The sequence below is a fragment of the Sander lucioperca genome, chromosome 9 (genome assembly GCF_008315115.2).
Source record: "Sander lucioperca isolate FBNREF2018 chromosome 9, SLUC_FBN_1.2, whole genome shotgun sequence".
NCBI classification, from domain to species: domain Eukaryota; kingdom Metazoa; phylum Chordata; class Actinopteri; order Perciformes; family Percidae; genus Sander; species Sander lucioperca.
This window is the reverse complement of record NC_050181.1, coordinates 14,511,005-14,538,083: the sequence shown is the minus strand read 5'-3', so window position 1 is coordinate 14,538,083 and position 27,079 is coordinate 14,511,005. Positions and strand designations below refer to the sequence as shown.

The 27,079-nt window shown below is 42.6% G+C and overlaps 2 protein-coding genes across 2 annotated transcripts; both read left to right on the top strand.

Annotated features, from left to right (window-relative positions):
• The first annotated feature begins 5,127 nt into the window (after positions 1-5,127).
• LOC116049958 (trace amine-associated receptor 1-like) lies at positions 5,128-6,126 on the top strand. Its single transcript, XM_031300011.1, has one exon. It carries the CDS (start codon positions 5,128-5,130, stop codon positions 6,124-6,126), a length of 999 nt encoding a protein of 332 aa, XP_031155871.1.
• Positions 6,127-7,795: 1,669 nt separating this feature from the next.
• Positions 7,796-11,094, top strand: LOC116049957 (trace amine-associated receptor 1-like). Its single transcript, XM_031300010.1, has 3 exons — positions 7,796-8,129; positions 10,160-10,420; positions 10,493-11,094. The coding sequence occupies exons 1-3, from the start codon at positions 7,796-7,798 to the stop codon at positions 11,092-11,094; spliced, it is 1,197 nt and encodes a 398-aa protein (XP_031155870.1).
• The last annotated feature ends 15,985 nt before the right edge of the window (positions 11,095-27,079 follow it).

The following is a 27,079-nucleotide window of genomic DNA, read 5'->3' as shown; positions in this document are numbered from 1 at the left end:
AAATCCAGGATTGAATTTAAAATCCTTCTCCTGACCTACAAAGCACTAAATGGTCAAGCACCATCATACATAGAAGAGCTTTTAGTACCTTATTGTCCCACTAGAGCACTGCGCTCCCAGAACTCAGAGCTACTTGTGGTTCCTAGAGTCTCTAAAAGTAGAATCGGAGCCAGAGCCTTCAGCTACCAGGCTCCTCTCCTGTGGAACCAGCTCCCAACTTGGGTTCGGGGGGCTGACACCGTCGCCACATTTAAGAATAAACTGAAAACCATCATCTTTGATAAAGCTTATAGTTAGGGAGTGAGGAGTTGCAGCATAGTAGAGTAGAGTAGAGGGAGGCAGGAAGTACAAGCCCGTTCCGGCAGGGGAGAGTACGAGCCCGGTCCAGGGCCCCTCTCTTTAGCCTGCCTCTCTTAGTTATGCTATTATAACTCTAGACTGCTGTGGGAAGCTCCTTCCAAGGACACAATGAGCCGCTCCCTCTTCTCTCTTTTCACTTGTCTCCTTTTGTGTGCATCTTAGTCCCAGAAATGCCTGTTACTAACCTAGCTCTGGGGAGTTTTCTCCCCGGAGTCCCTTTGCTTCTTCTTCACCCAGAACATCGCCTTGGAATTGGGTGGCACCTACACCGGGGTCCTGGGTGCAGCTGACGCTATGGACTTACTACACCCTGCTACGCTCTGCGTTTCCCCGCAGTGTCCGACTGCGTCCTGCCGCGTCCAACCGCGTCCACCCAGGCTGCTGTGCCACACTACACCCCGTAACGCCCTGCTGTGCCCTACTATGACATGAACTACTATGACTACCATTGTGATCACTGCTTCACTATCTTTATTATGACTATTATTGCCACCATTCACCACTCCCCCAACTGGTGCCGTCAGACACCGCCTACCAAGAGTCTGGGTCTGTCCGAGGTTTCTTCCTAACAAAAAAAGGGAGTTTTTCCTTGCCACTGTCGCAATAGCTACTGCTAATGCTTGCTCTTGAGGCAACCACTGTAATAGTTGGGGCTTCGTAAAGTACAGAGTTTGGTCTAGACCTACTCTATCTGTAAAGTGTCTCGAGATATCTCTTGTTATGATTTGATACTATAAATAAAATTGAATTGAATTGAATTGAATCACCACAACTAAAACTTTAGTGCTGCACACGTAACCTAAACTTTAGGCATTAGAAGGTGTCATGATTTCTACATTAATGTGTTAAACGGCTTAAGGCCAAGTTGCCTTTCAGTAATCAAACATGTGTCTTCTCCATATAAACGTTGTTTAATGGCTTTATTCAAACATGACAGAACCATTATGGATAGAGATGCAATATTATCGATAAGAGATGCACATGGTATGTAAAGGAGAGCCCTCCTTTCTTCCCACCACGGTGGCACCACTGCTAAATGATGTAATTAAAAATGATATCAAGTATGTAAGTTCACCTAATTTAATAACTTAACTTTTCAGTATAATGAATGTTGGCTTAATTAGAAACCATAGTCCATCAGAACTTTGTTTCAAATTAATCAAATAATAATAGTATGGCTGTCAGCATTAATGCGTTAATCGCGATGCGATTAAGGGCCGAGCATAACACGTTATTTTTTTAAATCGCATTAATTGCATGCTTCGCGTCGTGCCTAACAGGCTACTATTTTGACCGTTTGCCGCACGCCATACTTCCTCGTGACACATCCTGCTGCTGCAGGCATGATGGAGAAAGACAGCAGCAACACAATTCTGAATGGCGCTTTTTATTTTCCAAAACTCCCAGACGGGTCGAAAGCCATATGCACATTTTGTAAAGCCGAATTAAAATATCACCGAAGCACGTCAAGCTTGAGCTACCACCTACGAGCTAAGCATGACTCAGGTTGATGCAGCAGGCTCAGGCAAAGCATTATTTTGGAGAGTGCTACTTGCTGACTTTTGGATGAAACCAAATCCAAATAAATTACTACAGCTCTTGCAAAATGGGTGGCAACTAACTGCAGACCTGTCAGTATTGTAGAAGACTCGGTTCTTAAAGACTATGTTCTGACCCATCTTATACATTGCTGTCGAGGGGCCAGTAGTTTCACGCATACACAGCCTGTACGACACGGAGAAAGCAGCCAAACTGGAACTGCTGCAAAGTCATGCAAGGTGATCACTGGACGTCAGTGAGTAATCAAAATTATTTAGGAGTTACTGCACACTATATTGACTCTAGATTCAAATGTGTGACTAGATTTCACACATTTTTCTTTTGTTTACAGTAAATAAATAAATAAATAATAAACAAATACAAATCTTAAAATCAAGTTCATAAAGTCACTTTCTTTGCATTAATTTGATTCCCAATCAAGATACACTGGTAATAATTGCTTTCCATTGTTAATATGTACTTAAAAACAGTTCTGAAATGCAAAATAATAGAATTTGCGATTAATCACGATTAACTATATAAATTCAGCGATTAAACGCGATTAAAAACAATTAATCGTTTGACAGCCTTAAATAATAGTCATTATTTATTAAATAGATATAGAGTTCTGCTGCCTAGTTCACAGCCTACAATCAAGCCAAAGCAAGAGTCTACATTCATGTGTCAGGCTTAGGCACAGTAGTGCTATAAGCTAAATGCTATTGTCAGCATGCTAACGTTAGGGTGCCTGGGTGACCTAGTGGTGGGGCGAGCACCAATGTATGGTTATGTTCGTCACTCTGGCATGAACAGCACGCCCAAGCTGATCCCACAAGTGTTCAATGGGGTTGAGGTCAGGACTGCTAGCAGGCCATTCCATCCTCTCCACTCCCACATTCTGGAGGTAGTCTCTGATAAACCCTGCCCCGTGTGGGCGAGCATTCTCATCTTGGAGGATAGAGTTCGGTCCCAGACTGTGGAGATGTGGGATTGCAATGGGTTGCAGAATCTCACCTCTACATCTCTCTGCATTGAGATTGCCTCCAATGATGACAAGCCTCGTTTTTCCAGTGAGGGAGATGCCGCCCCACACCATCACACTGCCTCCACCAAAAGGTGTTACTCTATCGGTGCAGCAATCAGCATAGCGTTCTCTGCATTTTCCTCACACGTTGACCCTACTAAGATCCAATTGCTGTAGGCAGAATCTGGACTCATCACTGAACATAACGTTCGTCCACATGTTCAGGTTCCAGTGCATGTGTTGCCGACACCAGCGCAAACGGGCCTGACGATGAAGGGTAGTCATGGCAGGACTCCTGGCAGCCCTATGAGACCAGAGATTGGCTGCGTGCAGTCTGTTCCAGATTGGTGCCAATCAGGCACCTGATTGGGAGCAACCTGGGGGTACCAGAAGCTCAAAACAAGTGTCAATAGCAACAGCAAAATAACCTGTTTGGCAATGGCAGCTGCTCATCCCACAAATGCATGGGGAACCATTTGAAAGGGAACTAAACAGGCTTTCCAACGGTATAAGATTTATTGCCAAAAAGCATTGTTACCACAGAGAAATAATCTACCAAACACAACCTCCCAGTCACATGCTTCTTTAACCTCTAGGCCACCACTCCCCGTAAGTCGCTAAGTTGGCAACATTGGAGGGGATAAATGCTACTAGCAAATGTTTGGAGGAGGGGTGGGGGTGGTGCGTGATCATCAAAGGCTTGCCTTATGTGGATGCGCTGACAGTGTTGTTGTCATTACTTAGAATTCCTCATAGGGGCGACAGAAACTGCACATTATAGCTTTAAAGAATAGATTTGGATTTGTAAGTTTGTTGTAACATAATTTGTAAATGAAATTATGTAAGTTCAAAATGTTATGGGTTGCTATGAAGTAGTCTGGCGCAAAGAGGTGGACCGACTGACAGACTGACAGACTGACAGACGAACTGACCGACATTGCCATTTGTCATCCTTAGAGCCATACAGTACTAGCATTGCTAACCGTAAGACAAGATAGATTGTGACTCTTTTATTTCCTATATGGTCACAGGATATTGCTAGATATCCATACTATAAGCAGTTTAAATGAATGAAAGCAGAAAATTCAGGGATGCTGACGCACCAACATTAATAGTGGGACAGTGCAGTGAATGAAATTAATTCAAATTAAGTGGACTGATCTTTAAGCAGAGGATCCTCTGTGACTTAAAACTGGCTCATTCACGCTGAAACTTTCTCTTTTTGTATTATATTTTCAGGGTTTCCGGGGGTCTTAAAAAGTCTAAAATTTCAAAATCATATTTTTAGGCCTTAAAAAGTCTCAAATTCGCTAAAGCATTGTGTTCTTGGTCTTGAATAATATTGCTCATAAACCATGGACTGGGTGAATACTCACAAAGCTAACACACAAACGAATAACGTTATCTCAAATCCCGTTCACTGTTCAGGTCGCTACTTCAGGCTGTGGCCGACAGTAACGTTACACATTGCAGATCAAATTGTTCGTAAAAGTCGTTATATTGTTTTGGGGACAATGACATGGCTGCGCGTCGGCCGGTTCACACCTCATCCTCGTCCATTAATACCTGACAATGGACACCTCGTCGGGCATTAACCCTTACTTGTAACACTTAGAATGTTTGTTTTTTTCAATTCTTTCGTGTTGTCGTTCTTTCTTTTGCTAGTCCAAATGTAATTCCCGTATTACGACTACAATTCAGACCAACATGCAACTTATACTGCAGCCAATCAGCTTTTGTATTATTGGCGCGAGTCTCTTTCGGATTGTACAATAGGCTATGGGGAAGTGCAAGTTTAGGGATACTTGGCTTGGAAAAAAAATAGGCTTAGGGCCATAGACAATGACACTGTTCTCCCCCATAAAAAAAAGGCTTTTTGTTGTTGGAAGGCATCTTACAGGCTGCTGTATCCTACCTCTGATTGGGCAAGGGAAGTTTGTATAAATTATTCTAATTAGATAGGAACTAGTAAATATTAAGTCCATGTCATGCAGAGTGCCACAGTAAACAAGGACATCCATACTGGTGTTGAGACTACCCGGAGGGTCGAATAGGTATGGTATGAACTTTTATTAAGAGCTATTATAAAAGAAAATTACTGTTTGAATTGTGCATTAAAACTGAACATAATATTTTTCTAGAGCTGAACATTTCTCAATATCATTTTACAATGTATGTATGCTGAATTACAGGAAGACACAAGCATGGATATGGGAGTCAGCATTAACAGGACTAATGATCTTATTGTGATACATCCCTGCTATAAAATAGATGCCTCTTCCGTACTGACAAGCAACCCTTCCGGAATATGTGTATTGTTACATATTTTCCTTGGCTCATTATCTGTTGTAACTGTATGTGGAAACCTTCTTGTAATAATCTCCATCATTTACTTCAAACAGCTCCACACTCCTACTAACTACCTTATTCTCTCTTTGGCTGTGGCTGACCTGTTTGTTGGTTTTTTAGTCATTCCTCTCACCATGGAATTCTCAGTAACATTATGTCGGTACTATGAAGATTTATTTTGTAAAGTACGGAGCACCTTTGATGTATCGCTGTGCACAACTTCTATTCTGCACCTGTGTTGTATTTCTATTGACAGATATTATGCTGTGTGTCAGCCTCTAACCTATAGCACTAAAATAAATGATCATGTTGTTGTCATCATGATCTTGGTTAGCTGGGGGGTTTCTGTCGTAATTGTAATTAGCTTCATAATTGTAGGAATAAACCAAGAAAAATGTGCCGCAACATGTTTAATTAATGCTATAATGGCAAACATTTTTGGACTTATTTTCTCATTTTACCTCCCAGTGATTCTAATGCTGTGTATCTACTTTAAGATTTTCCTAGTTGCACAGAAACAGGCACGCAGCATCCAGAACACAACCTGTCAGAGCAAAAAGTCTGGAGCAACTGTCAGTAAGAATGAAAGAAAAGCCACCAAAACTCTGGCTATCGTTATGGGAATCTTTTTGATTTGTTGGCTTCCTTTCTTTCTTTGTACTACCGTTCTTTCTTTCAGTCATGTCTATGTCCCACTTCCTTTGATTGAATTACTTAACTGGCTTGCACTGTCAAATTCAATGCTCAATCCATTTATTTATGCTTTCTTTTACAGCTGGTTCAGATCAGCTTTCAGAATGATCATTTCTGGGAAAATAATTCAAGATGATTTTACCAACTCAAAACTGCTCTGATTTACTGTTATTTTATTGAATATGTGTTGTATAGACATGTCTATAATTGAAATGAAAGCAGTCACATGCACAAACACACACAATACTATACACTGTACTCTACCAGAGAAAAAAAAGTTTGAAATCCATGTGTGAAGGTTTTAGTAGATTTCATCAACTTTTAAACAATAGGCTAATAACAAAAGAAATGTGAACAACATAATTGTGTCAATCAAGGTTGTAATTTTGATTTGATTGAAGTTTAGTACGGAAGGCTGTTTTTTAAAAGACCTCCTCAGGCAAGGTTTTGTGAGGCCTGGCTCTGCCTCTCTGGGGTTTACAGAGCTGAGGCTTTGAATATGTTAAAAACCTGGACCAGTTCAACCTCCGCATTAGATTTCTTCAGTGCTGCTAAAACAGGTGCATGACTATATTGTAAATTAAGTCACCCTCTTCAACCACAACTTGTTAAATGTTTTAATTTTAAATTGTTGGCAAGCACACAATGTTTTTAGACTAATACTTCTAATACTAATATTAGACTAATAATTGTGGAATACCTAAACTAAATTATTTTTAACATTTGGATTGCCGTGTAAAGAGAAACACAGCACCCAAATTATTTCTTATCCAGGCCCCGTTGTAAATACAAATTGACAAAAGCCAATAGTAATTGAACAGACATAGATACAAGTATAACAAAGACAAAGCCACAGCTGTCCCATCAAACAGTAACAGGCTAGGACAAAGTTTTTTTTAAACAAAGATAGAAATAACTTGATGTATTTTGTTTGCTGAATTTACGATAGGGCTCAAATGATCACAAATCTGTCGTAGACAGTGTTTGCTGGATTTAAAAAGTCTCCCCTAACTCAACAACTGACAAAACAGCGTGATTTTTGAAGAAAGTCTGGGGATTTCTGTTTAATTTGTTTAATTTGACGTGTTGTCCGTCATTAGTGTTGTCCGTCGATAGTGGGACCTATTTTAACGAGATTTTCCCTTTAAAAGTCAGGCGAGTTTGTACCTTGGCGCATTGCTACTATGATGGCAGATTTGCTAAGCAGGAAGGAGAGATTTTCAGGAGAAGAAACTGATCTGCTTGTGTGTGAAGTGAAAGCTTACGAGCAGATCACATATGGCACGAGCACTATGCCAACAAAACTCCACCAAGTAATGCAGGCGTGGGAGGAGGTAGCGGTGAGCGTGTCCTCCTCTTCTGGCATCACTAAAACGGTCGCACAATGCAGAAAGCAGTACAATGATGTCAGCAGACAGGGGAAACAAAAGCTCACCGCAAACAAAGACTGGAAATGGGAGGAGGACCACCTACAAACTCCGACGAGCTAACGTCAACGGAGGGCATCGCTGCCTCTACCCTCAGTGTGGAAAGCATTGAGGGATTTGGGGGGCTAGAGGTGGGTGTTCAAGGTAATGCAATGATGACATATCAATGTGTCCAAAGCATGTAGGCTTCTTGGGAAATTTGTTTATTTTACAATAACACGTCACCAAAAACATGCAATAAATTAAATATAACTTTCATGCAGCTCCGCTGGCAGAAGCTTGTGAGGACGGTCCCAGTAGGCAGGAGCAGGGTGTAGTTATGGAGGGAGAAGAGTCGGTGGAGCAACCATCACTGAGGTCGGGAGGAGAGGCGAGCTGACCCACATCTCCATGCAGTAGCCTCATGAGGCAGGAGGACCATCCATTCCTCGAAGTCCAGCAGGCTGGATTTAGTATGCTGGCGAGGAAGTTGAGCGGCATCAGGCAGAGAGTTTGGCATGTCAACACCCGCCTGAGCCGCTTGGAGATGTTGCTGCGGCCCCTTGGGCGCATAGCAGACAATGTGGGAAGGCTCGCTGACGCAGTTGAGCGTCTTGTTCCTGCAACACCACCTCCTCCGTCCACCAGATCCCCTCCTATCACCCGGTCCACCAGGACCACACTGTGCCCTGCTGCTCCTGGAACCTCCCGTGGCCAGTCCCATTGTCCTCCCGCCTGCGAACCCGAGGAGGAAGAAGGCCAACACCACTTTAAATTAAGAATTAAATCGTTGGTATTGTTTTATTCAATCATTAATTAACAGTTGAAATGCTTAAATATTGGCTACCTGATCACTAATGTTAATAAAGAATATTTGGTAAATATTGTTCAAAGATGTTTTTTTCACTATAAAGACACACTGAATCCCCTGGCTCGCATTGGTAAAATGCAATGTGATTAAAAATCCACATAAATGCACTTTTAAATAAACAACTGAGCTTTCTTACCAGGCTACAGATGAAGCAGCTCTTCTGCCAGCTGATCTCTCCTCTCCTGTGCTGCTGCTGGCGTATTTGGGTTCATTGGCATCGGCACATGCAGTTCAGCATCACGCCTTCTAAAGTCCTGTAATCTGTCTTCATTTTTGTCCAAGACACATCCATGATGCATGGCAATGTTATGCAACACACAACATGCCACGAAAAATGCTCCGACCTTCTGAGGACTATATCGTAATGTTCTCCCTGACTCATCCAAACATCTGAAGCCCATTTTCAGCATGCCAAACGTTCTATCTATTACAGCGCGTGCTTTCGTTTGTTTTGAAAATTCAGGGGTGGTTCCCCCTGGAAGACTACAGGAATGACAGAGATGGCCAATATAAAGGAGTCATGGCTTGATCCAGGATAATTGGTGAATACATGTGTAACCTTACACGTTGCATCGCAAATCACCTGGATATTGATGGAATGGGTTCCCTTACGGTTCACATACACCAGAGCGTTCTCTGATGGGGCACATAGTTGCACGTGTGCAATCTATTGCACCCAAGACCCCAGGGAACCCAAACCTCGGCCAGAACTCCTGTTTAACCCGCTCTTGACGGGCAGGTGTCAAGGGTAATTTAATGTAAACATTTGCATGTTGGACTAAGCCTAATGTAACTGCATGTATGGCCAAACTTACAGCAGATTGGGACAGCCTCTAATTGAACTGGATGCTATATAATATATATACAATATGTAACTACAAACACCACGGGACTCCGGAGCGCCTCCAGGCACGAAGGATTGAAGTTGCGGCAGATGTGACGACGTGGTTTGACATTACCAGTACTTTTCTTCTAATAAGCACCGGTATTGGTTTCTAAATAGTGTAATTTGGTATAATATATTGTCTAGATATAGTATATTTTGAGTTTAATACAGCAATATATGCGTTTCTAGTTACAGCATAATTTAGGTGTATGGTTTCTTATTTCATTAGGGTATACAGTAACTGTTCATTTTCTGTCTAAGAAAAACAACATTATTTCTAGTTATGGTTTTAATTGGATACAAAGTATGACATATTATCTCTTTTTAATGTACCGGATGATAAAGTATGACCAAAAATATGTCAATTAACAAATGCTTCCAAAGAAAGTTAATTTGATTCAAAACAGTTTTGCACACCTCTTTTTTGGGGCAGGTGCGTCGGAAAAGGCAAAGGTTACCAGCAACACGAGGACGGTCTGTGTGACCGAAACGTTGTGAAATAAAATATTTGCATGCGTAATGGACAGTGGACTTCTTCAACAAAAGAAAGTTAATTTAAAATTATTGAAACAGACACACATACAGTTAGTGTATTATTACTCATACCACATGCGAACAGAATGCAGTTTATCCCATCTGATTGGACAAGAGACCTTCGTCTCATGGTATTATTACTCATATCACATGCGAACAGAGTGCAGTGTATCCCATCTGATTGGACAAGAGACCTTCGTCTCATAGTAGTTAGGTGGGGATTGATTATTTTAATATCAAGTCCAAAGGTTCTGCACAGTGGCACAGTTAATAAGGACTCACACCCACACGGATGCGTCGGCTAACCAAAGGTATATGATATAAAACTTAATAAACTACAAAAGTGTTTTTGTTTAAGAACATTGATGTTAAATATTCCAAATATTTACAAAGTTTCCTTAATTTAATTTGATTTCAGGAATCTACAAGCATGGAACCAGAAGTGACTGTCACCAGGACTTACATTGTTAATGAAATACATCCCTGCTATGAATTAGATAATACAACCTACATATTTACAAGTAACCCTTCCATAATATGCGTTTTATTATATTTTTTCCTTGGCACATTGTCTGTTGTCACAATATGTGGAAACTTCCTAGTAATAATCTCCATCATTTACTTCAAACAGCTCCACATCCCTACTAACTACCTTATTCTCTCTCTGGCTGTGGCTGACCTGCTTGTAGGAGTTTTAGTTTTTCCTTTTAGCATGGCATTTACTGTAACCTGGTGTTGGTATCATGAGGGTTTATTTTGTAAAGTACGAGGAAGCTTTGATGTTACACTCAGCACAGCTTCAATTTTGAACTTATGCTGTATTTCTATTGACAGATATTATGCAGTTTGTAAGCCTCTTGCTTATAAAAGTAAAATTAATGATCATATTATTAGGATTATGATCCTGGTGTGCTGGGGAATTGCTGCTTTGATTGGGATTGGCATCATTATTGCAGGTTTTAATCAAGGAAAATGTGAAGAAAGTTGTTTAATTGATGCTCTAATATCAACCACTCTAGCGTGTATATTTTCCTTTTATGTCCCAGTCATTATAATGCTTAGTATCTACCTAAAGATTTTCCTTGTTGCACAGGAACAGGCACGCAGCATCCAGAACACTACCTGTCAGAGCAAAAAGTCTGGAGCAACTGTCAGTAAGAATGAGAGAAAGGCTACCAAAACTCTGGCTATCGTTTTGGGAGTTTTTCTCTTGTGTTGGAGTCCTTACTTTCTTTGTATCATATTTCAGCCTTTAACATATAACGTTACACCAATTGCTGTGATAGAAACACTTAACTGGCTTACACTTTTAAATTCAATGCTCAATCCATTCATTTATGCTTTCTTTTACAGCTGGTTCAGATCAGCTTTCAGAATGATCATTTCGGGAAAGATATTTCAGGGACATTTTGCCAACTCAAAACTTCTTTGACTTGTTGGTCTGAATGGTCAAATACCATTTTAATTATAGAGTTATGGTGAAGGTTGAAACAATAAAGATTCATGTTTTACCACTACTGTATACTATATACCATTCACTGAGAAAAAATGTCTGTATATAAACCAGTATTTTGCATTTAAAAATAATATGTTATATTATATATATATACTGTATATATAATACATTCTTATATCATTTTACAAAACAAATATTACAAAGTACTTCACTGGACACAGAGTGAGGAAAAAAGTAAAATAAAATAAAATAGTAAAACAGAAACATGCAAATGATGAAACCTATCATACAGAAACACATGTTGAATAATGCCCAGACTCGCTCCAAAATGTTGTTTTGTTGCCGGTGGTTGCGCACATTTTTTTGGCCGTTCTGCTTGCTGTAGCGGCTTCCCCAGCAGGCTTAATCGGGCTCCCTGCTTCCTCCGCCCGGGCCACATCACCTAATACTATCTTGATGTGTTACTGCTACACGGAAAAAAGGGGACACTCTGAATCTCTAGATGAGCAGCAGACAAGCCGCAACTGAGAGAACGGTGCTGCAACTTGTCTTACAGGTTGAGTTTCATAAAAAATGAAAAACACACAAATTAACAAGCCCAAATGGTAAAACCGCCTCTGATGGCACAGTACAAGTTGTGCTTTCAAATGTTTATTTGAAGTAAAAAGAGTGGCATTATCAACACAAATGATTAGAGGGGCTTCTGTAAGTTATTTTGGGTTACAATGGTTCTGGAGAAAGCTGCAAGCAGCAATACAGGAGGGCAAGCAGTTGACCTCTTCCAAATAGGCATGTTTTGAACGGGCAATAATGGTAAAATAGAAAAACAAGGCGATTGAAACAAATATATACATAACACGTAGTAACAGGTGCATTATGCATATACATACAAGCATGCTCACTACACATGCTTTGCCACACATATGCACAAACAAAATTAGGATTTTGTAATAAGGCAGGCCTGCTTGGTTTTTTCAGGGAATGATTGTAAAGATTTACAAAGAATATGTTTACGGCAATTACTATCTAACTGGGACATTTTGGGACCAATTGGTTGGGATTACTTTGTATGGAGCCACTCTCATATCTAGAATTCTGACCGAGTTTATTAGCGGTCCTAAACCATGACAACCCAGAGCTGAGACCAAGAAGCAGACACTACTCTGTGCTTCCATTGGAGCAGTTACCCACTCATAGTTCCATAACCATGGCGTCTGTCCCCCCAGCTCAAATCAATTAAATCAAAAGTAAACAAAAAAGGGCGGTATACACAAAAACCTACTAAAAATGATAAAAACATAAAAAAACATAAAACATAATTGGAGAATTAAATGTGGACATTTAAATATCAGATCTCTGTCTTCTAAAGCAGTACTAGTAAACGATTTGATATCAGATAACCATATTGATCTATTACAACTACTATTTCTAATTGTAGTTCAATTATTTTTATTGTGACTATAATTGCCACTGTTCATCACACCCCCAACCGGCACCGTCAGACACCACCTACCAAGAGCCTGGGTCTGTCCGAGGTTTCTTCCTAAAAGGGAGTTTTTCCTCGCCATTGTCACACTAGTTGCTTGCTTTTGGGGGAATTACTGGAATTGTTGGGTCTTTGTAAATCATAGTGTGGTCTAGACCTACTCTATCTGTAAAGTGTCTTGAGATAACTCTTGTTATGATTTCATACTATAAATACAATTTAATTGAATTGAATTATTCTGTCTTACCAAAACATGGCTGTGTCATGAAAAATATGTTAGCCTTGGGAGATCACGTGACCGACAATCACATGGCTGCTCGAGGCTGAAGCTCCTTGCCCCATCTCCGCATTTTCATTAAAAATCAGGTCTATTCTTTTTTATTCAACGTCAATCATTTCATTTGTTACCACAGTGGCTTAGTGGAATGCCTGCAGGAGCAAAAAAACAGGCCTCACTGCCGTTTAACTGCGCACAGAACTCTGCCAACTCTGCTAACATGGCGACGGCTAGCAAGGATTCTGATGCTAACGCGGACCTACGCATGGAAGAGGCTATGAAACGGGTCCTGGAAAAGCAACAAAGCAGGCTTCAATCAGCGGTCCGCATCGCAATGAAGGAAGCGTTAGCAGAAATTGACACCTTGCTACAACACATCAGGAGAGAGCTTGAGAGGCAGGGAATTACAGTAAGAGACCTAATCCAGCAACTAGACGAGGCGCAAAAAGACAACAGACAGATGAGAAACACGGTGAAAGCCTGTATTGATGACCAGAAAAAATTTGAGTTGAAGTTGGCTGAACTGGAGGACAGATCGAGAAGAAATAATGTGCGCATCATTGAACTGAAAGAGGGCAGCGAAAAAGATGACCCAGTTGGATATTTGCAAAATCAGTTGCCAAAATGGATCCCCTCCTTAGGGAACAGGGCTACCATCGAAATTGACAGGTCGTACAGGATCTACAGCAAGTGTGCAATGATGCGCACGCTGATTCTCAGTTGTCTGAGATACCAGGACCATCAGGCAATTATCCAGGGGGCGAGACAAGTATAGCAGGAAGGCCCGATTCGTGATTCCAACGCAACACTGCGCTTTAAGCCTGACTACAGCGCTTTCACCGTCCAATGGCGCCAGGAATTTATAGGAGTGCAGCGTAAGCTGCATGCTAAAGGTATCCCAAACTTTATTTATCCGGCAACGATTAAAAATCAACGCATTATGCTCGGCCTTTAATCGCATGATTTGTTTTTCATACTGTTAATTTCAGAACTTAATAGATGGTTGGGACTTAGTTTTAAGGTTTTTTGTAACATTGTTCATATTAAATATAGGAAAGCACTAGACCTGTTTCAGTTAACCTGTGACTTTAGACAGGAAGGGCAGTTTTGAGCTGGAGTTTTTGTGTGAGCTGCGTTTGATGCGGCCACGTATCTTAGAGAGAGAGAAGGGGGTCTGCGGTCTGGGAGGGCTAGGGGATTTATTTAATTTATGTTTTCACCACACTGTGCTTAGATCTAACAGCTCACCCTATGCTACAAATTTATCAGTGAATTCCGGTAGGGTACTCAACACATGTATACGTGCATACATTTTGAAGATGGCTGAACTTTAAATCCTTTCAGTTAACATCAGGGGGCTAAATGGACCGATCAAATGACCTAAATTCCTGCACTATTTAAGAAGGAAGAACATAGACGTGGCGCTTATTCAAGAATCACATTTACGTAAAAGAGATGTAAATCGTCTACAAAATAAATATTTCAAAAATGCTGCTTCATCTAGTGACGACACCAAAACCAAGGGCTCCATTGTGTTGCTGTCACGGAAATGCACACTCACCATAGACAAAAGTAGTAAATACCTATCAGGCAGGATATCATATATATGTACTACGATAAGGAGTAGGAAAATAGCCTTTGTTTCGGATACGCACCGGCTACATATGATGAAAGCTTTTTCCTGTGTCTAACCAATGAATTGCTTTCTCTCAATGACTATTCACTAATTATAGGGGGAGACATGAATGCGGTACTAGATTTAAATCAGGATAGATCAGGGGTCAACCACACAAAAGCCCAAAAACACATATCGGACATGTTCAATGCAGTTGTGGAATCTCACCATCTTACAGATATATGGAGGATGCACAATCCTACTAGCAAGGATTACACTTTTTTTTCCACATGTCACCTCACCCACTCCCGCATTGATTATTTTTTTATGCTCCAGTGAACTTAAGGCAATGTTCCACACGAGAGCAATAGAACCAGCAATACTGTTTGATCACAATGCGCTGAAAACCACATTCCATTGTCATATGTTAGGAGAAAGATCTAGAAGGTGGCAATTTAATAATTCCCTTCTCCAAAACACAGCTTTTGATACAGAGTTTAGAGAAAACTGGAAGAGTTTATATCAATGATTCTCCTGTGGGAGGATTAGTGTCCAGGATTTATGCTAAACTGATGCAAGTATCCATAGGAGTCTACTTAGTCTACTTTGGATGTCTCATGACCTAAACCGGGTAACATTATCACTGTCATTAAGAGTTTGTTGCAGCAACCAACGTAATAATAACTCATATATCGCCCATATAAACCCACGGACGCTTTACACAAGTAACATTACAGGTGGACAAGGGAAAACAAAATAGTAGGCCAACACAAACACGGACTGAAAGGAATAAAACATCCGTGCTAATGGAAGGGGGACGTAATTTAATGTAGATTACTGACGTACAACCTCATCATGCAATCTAAAGTTATTTTATGAATGAAATAGACATATTACATACCTGAGGGCCAATTTGGGGTGGGGTTTGAATCATTTACAATGCCGTAATTGTCTCCATCTGTTAAAAGCCAGAGTGAAGTTGACTCATGTTTTAGCCCGTTGTCTTTTACTTTCCCTTTCCCTTGTAGTTTTCCGTTTCCTTCTTACTTGTGGTGGCCATGTCCCAGTATCAGCCATAACTACAACAGATAACTTCTAAAATAACATTAAACTACCATCAGGCCTATATAAAGACATCTCATGCTTACTTTTACCTGGCTCAGCTGGTTGGATACGGTAACACAGGCTTTTCCAGTGTTATAAAGAAATCTGTGACCCTTCAGAACGTGAGCGCCAGACTGTAGCGCCGTCTACCTGCCACAAATCATTCTGTGACTTTGCAGGAAAAATCGGACCCGGGCAGATGCCTTACTAAAAACGATATAAAAATAGCATTTTTTTCACTGTTAGTCTCGTTTGCTGTTACAGGTCATTTAAGATCATTGTATGAAAAATGACAGAGCTTCAGAAACATTCAAAAGTTACATAGTCACTTTAAGTCACAGTAAGTCACGGCAATGCCGATAAAGTGGTTGCAAGTGCGGTTACAGTTTTCAAAACTTCAAGTAGAAACCGTTTGCTGCGATATGGTATTAATGGCGAGGCGAAAGCGGTTGCAGTGCTGTTGACGTTACACTTCCTCTCAGACAGGCAGGCACAACAGTGGTTTCTATGCCCTAGTGTCACGGTCCGCTGACCGTGACCCTGGCCCTCTTCATAGTGTGTGTGTGTGTGTGTGTGTGTGTGTGTGTATGTAGTTTTTGTGTTCTTTTCCCCTTTTGGTGTGCTGCTGTATGCTTGGTGTGTTTTGTTTTGTTGTCTGTCTCTGTGTTGTGCTCTCCCTCTCATGCTCTGTAGGCCACCGGTGGGCGTGGCACTGAGCTCCAGCATACACACCTGAGGTTCATCACACCACTCTGCACACCTGCTCCTGATCTACCATCTACTTCCTTTATAAGCCTGGCCAACTTTCCAGTCTCCGCCGGATCGTTGGATCAACTTGATCATGATGATCATGATGCGTATGATTACACGCCTGCTTAATCTTAGTACTATCCCGTTGGTGATATCGTATGCTAACCTGTTCTATCCTCTCTCACCTCAGCCTGCTATCCCGCTCTGAACCCGTGACCCTGCTCTGTCTGCCAGATTCGCTTGACCCTGAGCCCGGATCCTATTCCCTCACGGATTCCTCCAGACCACCGGCCACCCCAAACCTCAGTTTGTGTGTCCCATTCAATAAAATCACCTTTAATTGCAACTACCTCTGGTCTGCGTCTGAGTCCTGGCCTCCAGCCTGACAGAACGATCCGGCCAGTATGGACTCAGCAGACTTGGAGCCTGTCCGTCATGCCGTCTCAACTCAGGGAGCGATCTTGGATCAGCACAGCACCGCGCTTCAGGAGATAATGGGAGGACTCCAAAGATTATCGACCCGCATGGCAGAACTCCAGAATGCACTGCAGAACCCACCCCCAGTACCAGCCGTAGCTGCACCAACTACTAACAACCCCGCTAGGGAACCTTGGGTTTCCCCACCAGAAAGGTACGATGGAAATCTAGGTCAATGTAAGACGTTCCTCATGCAGTGTGGTCTAGTCTTTGATCTCCAGCCCCATTCATACGCTAGGGAAAAAGCTAAAATTGCCTACCTGATTGAGTTGCTGCGGGGAGCGGCGTTGGAGTGGGCTTCGGTTCACTGGAGAAGGCAGGATCAGACCACCGCCACCTATGCCGCCTTCACGGCCGAGATGCCATCTCACCTGGCATCGAGCCCGGGCCACTTTGCTGAGAACCTCTGCCCAGAATCAGCGCCACGCCAACCGTCGACGCACCCCTGCCCCCACCTATTCTGTTGGAGACAAGGTATGGCTCTCAACTAAAGACCTCCCATTGAAAGCTGTTTCTAAGAAACTGTCACCCAAGTACATTGGCCCCTTTGTCGTCGAGAAGGTTATCTCTCCTGTGACCGTCCGTCTCTGGCTGCCCCGCACTCTCAGAGTCCACCCTACCTTTCATGTTTCCCTGCTCAAACCTGTTCTTATCAGCCCGCTGCTCCCTCCTCCCCCGGCCCCTCCACCCCCCCGGCTCATTGATGGCCGGCCGGCGTTCACTGTGCGCCGGATTTTGGACTCCCGTCGCAGGGGCCGTGGCCTGCAGTACCTCATCGACTGGGAGGGCTATGGGCCTGAGGAGAGGAGCTGGATACCCAGACAGCGGATTTTGGATGCCGCTCTCATCCGGGCCTTCCACCGCTCGCATCCTGACAAGCCTGGTGGACCGCCTGGGGGCGCTCGTCGGGGAGGGGGTACTGTCACGGTCCGCTGACCGTGACCCTGGCCCTCTTCATAGTGTGTGTGTGTGTGTGTGTGTGTGTGTGTGTGTGTGTGTGTGTGTGTGTGTGTGTGTGTGTGTGTATGTAGTTTTTGTGTTCTTTTCCCCTTTTGGTGTGCTGCTGTATGCTTGGTGTGTTTTGTTTTGTTGTCTGTCTCTGTGTTGTGCTCTCCCTCTCATGCTCTGTAGGCCACCGGTGGGCGTGGCACTGAGCTCCAGCATACACACCTGAGGTTCATCACACCACTCTGCACACCTGCTCCTGATCTACCATCTACTTCCTTTATAAGCCTGGCCAACTTTCCAGTCTCCGCCGGATCGTTGGATCAACTTGTATGATTACACGCCTGCTTAATCTTAGTACTATCCCGTTGGTGATATCGTATGCTAACCTGTTCTATCCTCTCTCACCTCAGCCTGCTATCCCGCTCTGAACCCGTGACCCTGCTCTGTCTGCCAGATTCGCTTGACCCTGAGCTCGGATCCTATTCCCTCACGGATTCCTCCAGACCACCGGCCACCCCAAACCTCAGTTTGTGTGTCCCATTCAATAAAATCACCTTTAATTGCAACTACCTCTGGTCTGCGTCTGAGTCCTGGCCTCCAGCCTGACACCTAGTGACAGACAGACTGATGTTGTAAGGCAAGGCAACTTTATTTCTTATTATTTCTTTCTGAATCCTTCATGCACGCTAAAGTTCACCATGGTGTTCCACAAGGCTCGGTGCTTGGACCCAGTGCCGGTGCCCTAGCCAAGACTAACCCTGGTCTTCCTTGCTGCAAAGTCATCTATCACATCATCAAATAACATCTGACAGGCAACTTTGTGGTTAATACTAATTACAGCCAGACAAATGAAGCATTGTTGGCCCTAGGTACATTTTGATGAGCTTTGGTTTAGAAAAACTTGTGTCTGCTGAAGTTACTGTAACTGGTAGAGTCACAGCAATCCGGAGAGCAATCCACAAGTTGGGGTAGATTTCTGTGAACTGCTTTCCATGTATGAATTTCAGCAACTCAAGAGCTGTCATGCACTTTGATGGCAAGTCAGGTACATTTTTCAGCTCCTGGGCCAGCTCCTTCCCATCCAAATCAGACTGTCCTCCACAGCTTAATGTGTGTCCAAGGGCCTCTACTTGCTTTATTAACTCCTGGTGTGGTAGGCTTTGGAAACCAAACTTGCTGTTCACATCTCCAAGAGTCAGGAATTTCTCCTTAAGTGATGAGATGGCAGCATCAACAACTATGTTAAAGAAGGTCATCTCCAGATTTGTCAGGGCATCATGCAATGGCTCATCAGGAGACTCATAGGAAAAGTGCCTCTTTGTGGACCTCAGCCTCATTTGTGTAAGAACTGGTCTAAACGTATCATCAGGCTTCTTTACATAGCAGAGCGAGCATAATAGGGTTTTAACAAATGCATGTGGTTGTACATACTTCTTTCGGTTTTGGGTTGAGATAAAATAGTTCAGGTCTGAAACTTTTTGGAGAACTTGGCCCGAAAAGGAGTGCCAACCAACGGCAGAAGTGCCAGAACCTGATCACCTGGACTAAATTTTCATTCTCCATGCCGTTTATAAAGAGTTGCATTTTATTCTGAGCTTCCTGCAGATTATCTCTCGCCAGTTAATTTGCATGGTACAACCGCTGTCTGAAACCATTTACAGTACATAATCTATTAAATTGGTTGGAGCTTCCTCAGCTTGCCAGTCATTATGTAGTGAGGCTAAAGGGCCTCTAACTTTGTTTGTGACCAAAGACCAGGTCATTAGGACTAAAGCCCAAACTCTCTTGGGACACCTCTCTGGCAGCTAACATTAGCCACAGTAGCCCCTCCTCCCAGTCACGGTCCAGCTCAGTGCAATATGCATGGAGAAGACACTATAGGGTTTGATGAAACCTTTCTAGAGCTCCTTGGCTCTGAGCATGGTAAGCGCTGGACTGAGAATGTTTGACATTTAGCTGCTTTAACACCTCTGCAAACAACTTTGAACAAAAGTTAGAACCCTTATCAGACTAAATAAACTTTCGGATACCAAAAATAGAAAGGAACTGTGTCAGAGCTTTCACAACTGACTTAGTGGTGATGTTTCTGAGGGGATAAGCAGCAGGATAACGTGTAGCCTTACACATCACTGTAAGCAAAAAGGTATTTCCAGCTTTTGAGCGTGGCAAAGGACCAACACAATCAATGATCAGATGCTCAAACGGTTGTTCAGCAACTGGAATGGGATACAGATGGGCAGGCTTAATTACAGTGCCTTGCGAAAGTATTCGGCCCCCTTGAACTTTTCGACCTTTTGCCACATTTCAGGCTTCAAACATAAAGATATAAAAATGTAATTTTTTGTGCAGAATCAACAACAAGTGGGACACAATCATGAAGTGGAACGAAATTTATTGGATATTTCAAACTTTTTTAACAAATAAAAAACTGAAAAATTGGGCGTGCAAAATTATTCAGCCCCTTTACTTTCAGTGCAGCAAACACTCTCCAGAAGTTCAGTGAGGATCTCTGAATGATCCAATGTTGACCTAAATGACTAATGATGATAAATAGAATTCACCTGTGTGTAATCAAGTCTCCGTATAAATGCACCTGCTCTGTGATAGTCTCAGAGGTCCGTTTAAAGCGCAGAGAGCATCATGAAGAACAAGGAACACACCAGGCAGGTCCGAGATACTGTTGTGGAGAAGTTTAAAGCCGGATTAGGATACAAAAAGATTTCCCAAGCTTTAAACATCCCAAGGAGCACTGTGCAAGTGATAATATTGAAATAGAAGGAGTATCAGACCACTGCAAATCTACGAAGACCCGGCCGTCCCTCTAAACTTTCAGCTCATACAAGGAGAAGACTGATCAGAGATGCAGCCAAGAGGCCCATGATCACTCTGGATGAACTGCAGAGACCGACAGCTGAGGTGGGAGACTCTGTCCATAGGACAACAATCAGTCGTATACTGCACAAATCTGGCCTTTATGGAAGAGTGGCAAGAAGAAAGCCATTTCTTAAAGATATCCATAAAAAAGTGTTGTTTAATGTTTGCCACAAGCCACCTGGGAGACACACCAAACATGTGGAAGAAGGTGCTCTGGTCAGATGAAACCAAAATCGAACTTTTTGGCAACAATGCAAAACGTTATGTTTGGCGTAAAAGCAACACAGCTCATCACCCTGAACACACCATCCCCACTGTCAAACATGGTGGTGGCAGCATCATGGTTTGGGCCTGCTTTTCTTCAGCAGGGACAGGGAAGATGGTTAAAATTGATGGGAAGATGGATGGAGCCAAATACAGGACCATTCTGGAAGAAAACCTGATGGAGTCTGCAAAAGACCTGAGACTGGGACGGAGATTTGTCTTCCAACAAGACAATGATCCAAAACATAAAGCAAAATCTACAATGGAATGGTTCACAAATAAACATATCCAGGTGTTAGAATGGCCAAGTCCAGACCTGAATCCAATCGAGAATCTGTGGAAAGAACTGAAAACTGCTGTTCACAAACGCTCTCCATCCAACCTCACTGAGCTCGAGCTGTTTTGCAAGGAGGAATGGGCAAAAATTTCAGTCTCTCGATGTGCAAAACTGATAGAGACATACCCCAAGCGACTTACAGCTGTATTCGCAGCAAAAGGTGGCGCTAAAAGTATTAACTTAAGGGGGCTGAATAATTTTGCACACCCAATTTTTCAGTTTTTTATTTGTTAAAAAAGTTTGAAATATCCAATAAATTTCGTTCCACTTCATGATTGTGTCCCACTTGTTGTTGATTCTTCACAAAAAATTACATTTTTATATCTTTATGTTTGAAGCCTGAAATGTGGCAAAAGGTCGAAAAGTTCAAGGGGGCCGAATACTTTCGCAAGGCACTGTACCTGATTTGGTTTACCAGTTGGGTGTACAGAGTGTTGGGTCATCTCTTTGCTCTTTTAAAAGATAACTGCAAGGCAGAGGCACAGGAAATACAGGCTCTCTTTTCTTAACTGGGCTATCAAGACAGGAACCATCACTGGTTTGACTCATAGCTTGTCACTGCACAATTGGAAAGCACCAGAGAAATGTTTTTGGGTGACTCAGAAACTTCTAAATGGTGAGTTGGAGTAACAGGCCACATAAGATTTCCAGCCAGGTCATTTCCTAGAATGACGTGTACTCCCCCCATAGGCAAGGAAGGGCACACTCCCATGGTCACTTCACCTTACAACAGATCTGAGAAGAGTGTCAATTTATGCTGTGGGACAGAAAAAAACAGTCAAACCCATCCCCTGGACAGCAACACTGGAACTGGTGTCTGTCTCAGAGGAGAAAGATACCATAGAGTCCACAATAAATGAGTCAAGTGCCCCTGAATCTCTTAATATATTTACAGAAACTTTCCTATCACTCCCAACCAGTGAAACATAACCATCAGCTACAAATGCAGCATAACCGGGATCAATCTCCTCATTAGCAGAGGAAATTGTCTGCAGTTGCTCCATCACAGGAACCTCAGTCCTCGACTCTGATAATGAAGGTTTTGTGTGTTCCCGTACAGCAGCAATGACACGACTTTGCTCTGCACACAAAGACACAGCAGCTGCAGATGGTTTTGCTGGCGAAGACCCAGTCTTCAACTTTTTCTTCAACACCGGGCACCCATTTCTCCAGTGACCACACAGTAGTTACAGACACGATTGGGGTCCAGCTTTCCCTGGAAACCCCTGTCTGCTTTAACTGAAAACATTTCTGTCCCTTCTGACAAACTCTTGTTAGAGTGGGCAGCATCTCCATGACCATGGTTCTCACCAAAAAAAACCTTATGGGTCAAGACAAACTCATCTGCCAATTTAGCAGCATCTGTAATCTTGCTTACTTTCTGTTCATTTATGTAAGTTACAACACGGTCAGGCAGAGTATTCTTAAACTGTTCAAGCAAAATTTGTTCCTGCAAGTCCTCCAAGGTTTTTACCTGAGACACAGCACACCATCAATTAAAATGAGTGGCTAAATCACGAGCAAATTCAGTGTGAGACTGCTTCTCTTTTTTGTGTGCTCTGAACCGCTGACGATATGCTTCCGACACCAATTCATAGGCCCTAAGTACAGCAGCTTTAACCATTTGGTAACTACCACTGTCAGCAACACTCAATGCTGAGAACGCCTCCTGGGCTTTGCCAGTGAGCACACACTGAAGCAGTAGAGTGCTTCCAGTGTCAGACCAACTTCGGGCTTCTGCTAAACATTCAAACAACACAAAGAAAATGTCAGGGTCCCTTTCATTAAATTTTGGAACTAACCGCAAATTGACAGAAACATGAAATGACGGAGTAGGAGGAGCAAGCCATAATGACCCTTCAGCCTTCTGTGGCTCAGGCTGAAGCTTTCCCTTTCTTATAAGGTCCAACATATAGTACTCCAACTCTACCTGTTGTCTTGCCTGAACATAGGCTAGCTCAGCTTCCCGAAGACGAACATCTTGTCTTGCCTTTTCTAACTCTATAGCGTTCTTGTGTCCATGCTGCAATTGTAGCAGGAGTAGCTGTTTCTGCTCCTCAAATGACAACCCGGCCCCAAAACCAGTCAGAACAGGAGCCATGTTAGACACTTTAACGTTCCCATTTACATCAGACAAACTAGTCACTACCACAGGCACACTAGCAGTCTCCATTAGGACAGGCAAAACTTCCTGCTCCACTAATTTGGCCTTTAAGGTGTCCAACAACTCATCTTTGTTTAACTTCTTAGAGAGATCTATGCTGTAATGGTCAGCCACTCTAAAGAGCCTTTTTTGTAAGAATTAAGCAAATCTTCACTTGGACTCTGAACAAAGTCCTCAATTGAAGCCGTTTTCCCAGACAGAGAACCTTCTTACAGCAACAAATACTTTACCAACACACTACAGGTAGGCAAGAACACAACCAGAAACAAGTTTTCACCACCACTAGACAAGGATGACAAGCTGCTTTAATTATGGAACCTTATTCCTCTGGCTAACTGCCTAACCAATACAACCTCTCTCACTCAACCCTAGTCTTCATGCAGGCTAACGGTGGGATAAATTAAGCATGGGAGCGTGCCTACGTTCCCACAGCCCTATGTTCCCACATTTCTAAGATTTTTTTCAAAATTAGGCCCTAGGTTCCCACAGTTCCCACATTTCTAAGATTTATTTCCAAAATTAGGCCCTATGTTCCCACATTTCCTTGTTCATAAATGTGTATCAGATTTTATCCCCCTAACCCTAACCCTAAAAATGTTGTGGGAGGATAGGAATCCAATTTTGAAAATGTCCTAGAAATGTGGGAACATAGGGCTGTGGGAACATAGGGCCTAATTTTAAGAAACATCTTAGAAATGTGGGAACATAGGGCTGTGGGAACATAGGGCCTAATTTTAAGAAAATCTTAGAAATGTGGGAACATAGGGCTGTGGGAACATCGGGCCTAATTTTCAGTGAAATCGAAAATTCTTAGAAATGTGGGAACACTGGGCTGTGGGACCATTGGGCTATGGGAACATAGGGCTGACCCCATTTAGCACAAGCCCAGTAACCCGGTTAACTTTCAGCATACTGAAAATCATAGACAGCCATAGAATGCACCCGAGCAAAAAAAAAGAGCTAAAACAAAAAAAGGGTCAATCGGGATAACGGGTGCCCCTCATTGCTTATGCCTATCAGGAATAAAGGTTCCAAACGACTTACCAGCCCTCAACTTTGCCTAGCAGTACAGGGAAACAAGTTAACAAGCAAACCAGGTGCAGCAAACCAAACAAAGAACAAAATGGTAAGATGGATGCAGTGGGCCCAGCTGAGAGAGAGTGAGACTCCCAGGAGGGCATCAGTTGTATTCTTCCAATCATTCAGTCCTTCATTTATTAAAGTTTTTAGAGGGGAAACATTTGCAGCAGAAACAAAAGATACTGTTGTTTTTGTATGAGTAGGTTAACCAACTTCTTTTGATCCTGTCCCTATTTATCAAGGTTCTGTTAAAGTAAGCGTGCTGGCAACTTCTTCCATCACCTCTCCTTGGAAATACTATATCAGGTTTTACCTGATGAAATAATGAAATGTCTTATGAAGAAAGATTGGGAAAATTAAGTTCACCGACTTCTGTATACAGGAGATAGAGAGGAGATATGATTCCGGTGTATAAGCTTCTACATGGCATGTATGATGTAACGGTTAAGCCTATCTTTCAGTTTCAGGGCAATAGGTATGATTTCATTTTTTATTTATTTTTTTAAAGATTATTTTTTGGGGCATTTCCCCCTTTAATGGACAGGACAGCTAGGTGAGAAAGGGGAGAGAGAGGGGGAAGACATGCAGGAAATCGTCACGGGTCAGACTCAAACCCTACACTTCTGCATCGAGGCTCTATGCATATGTGCGCTTGCTCTACCAACTGGGCCAACCCGGCCACGCAATAGGTATGATTTACATGGGAATTCTTTAAAGCTTTACCCTAAAAACATGCATGTCTGAAAAGAGAAAGAATTTCTTCAGACTTCGTGCATGGAACGAGCTTCAAGAAGTTGTGTTCCCCTTCAGTTAACTCTTAAAAATAGGTTAGTTGCATTTTGTCTGTCAAAAGATTTGTAATGTACAACTATAAAGCTTGTTTGTATTTATGTAACTTATTTATGAAATGTAAGTAAGTTTAAATCATGAAATTAATGTGATTTATGAAATCATTGTGCTTCAAATTTATTTATATTATTTATGTTTTTGTGTGATTTGAGTCTGAAATATAGGATTTGATATCCTGTACCAGAACATTTTCAATACATTTCAATTATACATTATTTATTTTAATTTTTAATTTTATTTATTTATTCATATATAATGCACATTTAAGGAGGTTACTGTTAGGGTGAGGTCTGGACCCAAGAGCGAACACAGACTAGATGGATGGAATTTGAAAACAGTTTTTTAATGAAAGTTCAGCCGAACAGAAATCTTGCAATATAACTCAGGATGGTGGTGATCCAAATGGAGTGTAGGAGCGGAGGTAGGCAAGGCAGGCTCGAAAACACACACAGCAGGTGGCGTGGCTGGAAGTGAAGATGCTGTAGACCTCCCAACGTCTGCGCACAGAAAAAACGACAGTGTTAAAATAAAGAAAAAACTTCGAAACAGGTTCACTTAGAGACTAGAGCTTTTGGCCGAGAGTAGTTACCACTAGGTAGACTGAACGAACTGCCGCTGGCTGCCTGGATCACAGGAGTACGATAGTTGGAGCTTGATTAGTAGATCACCTGCAGCTGCGCTGGAGAGCCAGGTGCCCTGGAGGAAGCCACGCCTGCCCACACACTCCACACACTCCCACACACACACACACACACTGAAAACCCCAAAAAAAGGAAACACACAGCCTGAGTCACGGACAGGCCGTGACAGTTACTTCCCCAACAAAAGTTGCAAAAGAGGAGGGAGGAGTAAATTATGCCTAGGCTACATGTGTGCTGACTCAGATATGATTAGAAAAGTCGATCCAAAGGAGAGGCCAGTTATGATTAGGCCAAATGTTGGTGCTAACATCTACAAAATGGAAGCTAAAATGAACATACACTGGCTATTAACAAGCTGGGCAAGCCGATCGCTGTTTTGCATTGCTTTCAGTTTATTTAAATGGGTCCGGGCTAAGCCCCAAACCTCCTCAAGTCCTAGAAATGCCCCTGCCCAAGGGCCGGTGGTCTACGAAATTTACCGGTACATTTTTTGGTCCCGCCCCTGATTCCGAGTGGTGCGCAACGCAGGGCTCCAGACTAACTTTTTTTTTACTAGGACCACTATAGCCTACCCTGGAAATCCAGAGTTCTCGCGAGAGCACAATTTGAATTTGCTCAGCGAGTCACTCTGGCATTGAGTAATGATGCTCATTAACTATGCCCTTGTAGCCAAGCTGCACCAATCACATCGGTGTATCTGATATAGGCGGGACAGAGGCGAGCTAAACAGATGATGACAGTTTAATCTACCAGTTAGCTCCGCTGGTAGCTAAGCGAATGGTGCTCTGGATACGTCACCCCGTGTATTGTTGTGATTGGTCATAGTGTTATCCAATTGCGTGCAGTGAGATTTTCAAATGCATGCTTGGTGCCGCCCCTCGAGTTCGGCCATTTTCATTACTCAATGACAGAGGCTAACTGTAGCCCCTAACTGATAATGCTTTGGGTATAAATACACAAACTGCAATGCACTTTTTTATTTTAGTTCACAGTAGGGCTGGACTGGGACAAAAAATCGGCCCTGGCATTTTTGGACCAGGCGGCCCACACCCACCGTGACTGGTCAGACACATTCCCTGCAGACAGTCCTCTTAA